The sequence below is a fragment of the Dipteris shenzhenensis genome, chromosome 2 (genome assembly GCF_047967505.1).
Source record: "Dipteris shenzhenensis isolate YYH24624 ecotype China chromosome 2, Dip_SZ_1.0, whole genome shotgun sequence".
NCBI lineage: Eukaryota > Viridiplantae > Streptophyta > Polypodiopsida > Gleicheniales > Dipteridaceae > Dipteris > Dipteris shenzhenensis.
Genome location: NC_141597.1, coordinates 25,821,378 through 25,825,687, shown reverse-complemented (window position 1 = coordinate 25,825,687; position 4,310 = coordinate 25,821,378). Strand labels below are relative to the sequence as shown.

At 47.0% G+C, this 4,310-nt stretch overlaps 1 protein-coding gene across 1 annotated transcript; it reads left to right on the top strand.

Annotated features, from left to right (window-relative positions):
- The first annotated feature begins 1,064 nt into the window (after positions 1-1,064).
- Positions 1,065-3,417, top strand: LOC147904544 (chalcone synthase 4-like). The gene is made up of 2 exons (XM_087394658.1): positions 1,065-2,016; positions 2,125-3,417. Exons 1-2 carry the CDS (start codon positions 1,662-1,664, stop codon positions 3,117-3,119), a joined length of 1,350 nt encoding a protein of 449 aa, XP_087250784.1. The 5' UTR covers positions 1,065-1,661; the 3' UTR covers positions 3,120-3,417.
- The last annotated feature ends 893 nt before the right edge of the window (positions 3,418-4,310 follow it).

The window sequence follows — 4,310 nt, the reverse complement described above, 5'->3', positions numbered from 1 at the left end:
TGTTGGGGCCGGGGTTGTGCTACCCTCATATTATAGAAACATGTATTGACATCATGCCTTGCAACATTGCAAATGGGACACCATAACCATGGGGGTTGAGCCACTTCTGGTGGGTTTAGTCTATTCCTCACGATTGGGCACTCATTGGCTGTATGGTTGGCCATACAATGTGGGCACCAAACATTTTCTTTCCATGGGTACTGTTGTGGATGAGAGATGCAACTTTTGCTCGATGGCATGCATTGTTTCATCTTTAATTCTTAGGGCCATGGCTTCTACTCTATCCTTGTCGGTGGTGCAATCCTTGTTGGTGCTAATGCTGTGAAAGGTCATAGAAATCCAAATTACTTTCACTTTTTTATGAGGATGAAAAACCACTAATGTAGTGGCAACACTACTAATTGACACAAAATGGAAACTTGAAGAGCCTTATTGTCTCTTGACTTCAATTTCGAGCAAGAAAATGCAACCAAAATGGGCTCATGTACAAATGAATTGTGGAAAAAGTCCCCAAGGGCCAAGATGCTCATTCATACTCTCTTCATGGATTAAATTCACGAAGCCCATTCCTCGATGGTGAAAGTTTTGTTCCTCGATGGTGAAAGTTTTGTCGTCGACGGACGACCTTGGAACACTGCGTAAAATCGAAAAAATCTGTAAGGTCCCGACTCCCGACGCCAGTAGAGATGTAGTAGAGTCTGTCAAAGCCACGATTGGATCGTGACTTTGACACGATTGGATTGTGATTGGAATTTGGAACCAGTCCGTAGCTGTCCGCTGCGAGGCTTTTTCAAAGCTAGCGTGCGTTTCGAAGGGACAGTTGAATCCGTCATCTTTTGCTACACCGGGAGCCGGCGCAGGAACATTAAAAACAATCAGTGCGTGTTGACGTGTATGATCGACCGATTCGACTGTGGAAAGCCCCTGGAAGGTTCCGGATTCCGATGCCTCGTTCTCCAGTGTCCACTGCAGATTTTGTAAGAAAATTCAGCACTGAAGGATCCGATGCCTCTACAAATTTTGTAAGAAAATTCATGGATGAAATGGGAGACGGCAATGCATGAAATGTGAGTTGCAGTTGCATTTTTGCCAGTTCTTGGTTGACCGGGTCTCGGTGAGAGAACAATAGCCGGTGGGAAAGGCAAACTCTAAAAAAGGCCAACCGCATCTTCGACTTAGCGCACTAGCCGAACGGATATCCTGTCTCGCGAGTTGATGATATATATCCAGTGGGCAGCAGTTGAGACGAACATATAGAAGAGGGTGTGGGCGAGAGACCAGCTTCGATTGCTGTAGTTGTTTCTGGGCAGAGTGTAACGAGCTGTTTGGATATCGTTCCGGCAATAGAGAGTGGGGAACGTTCCGGCAATAGAGATATTAGGCGTCGAAGGTGAGATCGCTCGCTTTGAAGCTCGAAATTTAACTACCGATCTTTGAGCGTAGCTTTTGAGTATTCTGCCAGCTTTGCGAGTGTCAAATTCTCTGCTCATCATACTCGCGAGCTTTGCGAGTGTGAAGTTCTGTGATACTCGCGAGAGCTGTGATCGTAGCTCGTGACTGCTTTGCGAGCTTGAAATTTTCCGGCTGCTTCTGGTTTGTGAAGAAGACGACAATCTCTCGCCAGCTTTCTTTGAGTTTGCAAATCCTTCGCCATATCCATCATGTTTCTCGAGGTCGAGATCGCTGCTCAAGGACGACGTGAATGGGTGACCGCAGATGCCGTCCCTGGCACCCCGCACTCTTGCCCGACTTGGATCGAGCAGCCCTCTCCTCGTGTTCCCTTCCCTGCCGGCCCGACCTGGGTTGAGCCCCCTTCCCCTCGCCTCTCCGCTAGCACTAGCTCAGCACCCGTCCGAAATGTCTTTCCCCCTCCCGAAAAGCCCCACGCTTGCGTCCTCGCCATGGGCCGTGCCACTCCCTCCAACCAGATCGACCAGACTACCTACACCGACTGGTACTTCGACATCACCAACTGCAGTGACAAAGTCGAGCTCAAGAACAAGATGCAGCGCATCTGTAAGCCTCTCCTTCCGAGTACTGTGCGTCTACGGGTTCCCGCGGCATGGTTTTCTCGATTTCTGGCATTTGTTGGTTCTGCCTCCTAACATGTTCTTCGTGTTGCAGGTGATCGCTCTGGAATCAAAACAAGGTACTCTATCCTCACAACCGAGTTTCTGAAGGCGCACCCTGAGTTCTACACTCCCGGTGAGCCTAGTCTGGAGCAGAGGAACGCCATCTTTGCCGAGGAGGTCCCCAAATTGGCTCACGAGGCTGCCGTGGAGGCCATCAAGGAATGGGGACGCCCAGCTTCCGAAATCACACATTTGGTAGTTGCAACGTTGACAGGCGTGGCCATTCCTGGAGCAGATGTGATGCTCACCAAGTCGCTGGGCCTGCGGCCTGATGTGAATCGTGTGATGCTGTACATGTTGGGGTGCTATGCAGGGATCACCGCCTTGAGAGTAGCCAAAGATTTAGCCGAGAACAACCCCGACTCTCGCATTCTCATCTGCTGCAGCGAGCTAGCTGCCCCTACATTCCGTGCTCCAAATGAGAAGTTCCCCTATGATCTGGTTGGAACAGCTCTTTTCGGCGACGGTGCATCCGGCGTGATTGTAGGTGCCAAGCCACAGCCCAGAATTGAGCGGCCTCTCTATGAAATCCACTGGGTGGGAGAGGTCTTGGCACCTGATTCCGAGAAGATAATCGAAGGGACATTGAAGCTGGAAGGGCTGCAATTTTACTTGGACAGAACGCTGCCGGCCTTGGTCTCCAAGCACGTAGGCTCATTCTGTCGCACAGCTTTGGACAATGCTCCAGGTAAGCCCGATTTCAACGAAATTTTCTGGGCTGTGCACTCGGGAGGGCCAGCGATTCTGAACGCAGTGGAGGAGGCTATGCAGCTTCACCCTGAAAAGCTCGCAGCAAGTCGACATATCTTGATGAATTACGGCAACATCTCTGCATCGACGGTGTTGTTCGTGCTGGATGAGCTGCGGAAGCAGGACTCAGAAGCTGACAGCCAAGGCAACTGCGAGTGGGGAATAGCTGTTGCGTTTGGCCCCGGGGTAACCATCGAAGGGACGCTTCTCAAGCGATGCAAAATTGCTGAGCAGTAGGAATCACAACTCTTTTCACAGCATTTTGGAATAAGCTCAGACGATCTGCAATCGTGGTCCTTGTTTTCTGTGATGATTGGAAAGAAGAACTAGGAAGATCTACGTTTTTGTGCTCAGATTGTGATGGAGGCTGAAGAAAATTTCATTGTTGACGTATATGCCATTGCCCTTTGGTGAATGAGTACAGACAGAGCTAAGATAATAGTTTTGGGTGTAAGTATCTCTATTACATATTGCAGATGGGTACAGTAATCGTTTTGGGTGTAAGCACCTATTACACTCCTCTATCTTTGGTAAATAAAGCATCTCCATATTAGAAAATACACTCCTGAATCTTTCATTGTCCTTCGTTAAAGGGTTACACACAAAGGTAAGATAATTCGTTTTGGGTGTCGCATCTCTATATTACATATTACGCTCCTCGATCTTTTTTTCTTTCTTTTTTTGCGAGCAAAAAGGGAGAAATTTTTATTAGTAAAAAGGAATTACAAAGTAAAACCAATGAGCGAAAAAGACGGTGAATATTGAGCCAATAGAGCATCACAATTCTTCTCGAAATACTGCAAAGTCCTACGGATAGAACCGTTGAGATCCTCCTGTAGTGAGGCACATGTTGAAAGATGACAAGATTTTTGAGCCGCCAAACATGATGAATAACAATAAAGCGAACCAAGGGTCTAGCTGGTGTTTTGACATTTGACCTCTATGTCCCAAAAGAGCTACCTTCCATCGCCACTCAAGAGCAAGACCATGTGTAGCCAACCATCGAAATGTCAAAAGCCATAGCGGACGAATAACCAAACATGACTAAAAAATATGAAAGTGGTCTTCAACGATGATGCGACAGAGGGAGTAGGCCGGAGATATATCCTGACACCATTGGGAGAGTCTATCCTTAGTAACAAATTTACAGATCAACAATTGCCAGAGTGTAAAGTTAAACTGAAAGGAATGTTAGAGCTATATATAGCTTGCCCTAACTTAGCCTAGTCCTTAACTATATATATGCCTATGATCTATGAATAGATGCCTAGATACAATCCAACGGATTAAATGCACATTCGATACCTATAGGATGAGTATATCTACTTTGTTTTTCATAGTCATCTATATTTACGAGTGCATGCAAGGTCTTGCTAGACCAATGATTTCTTCCTTCTTTGTCAATTAACTTATTGATGACTTATGGTA

What these genes read in the sequence shown, in the direction of transcription:
- LOC147904544 (XM_087394658.1), top strand. Translation starts at nt 1,662, where the DNA reads ATGTTTCTCGAGGTCGAGATCGCTGCTCAAGGACGACGTGAATGGGTG. An exon ending in GAACAAGATGCAGCGCATCT is followed by an intron (nt 2,017 to 2,124) that starts GTAAGCCTCTCC and finishes TTCGTGTTGCAG; the next exon opens with GTGATCGCTCTGGAATCAAA.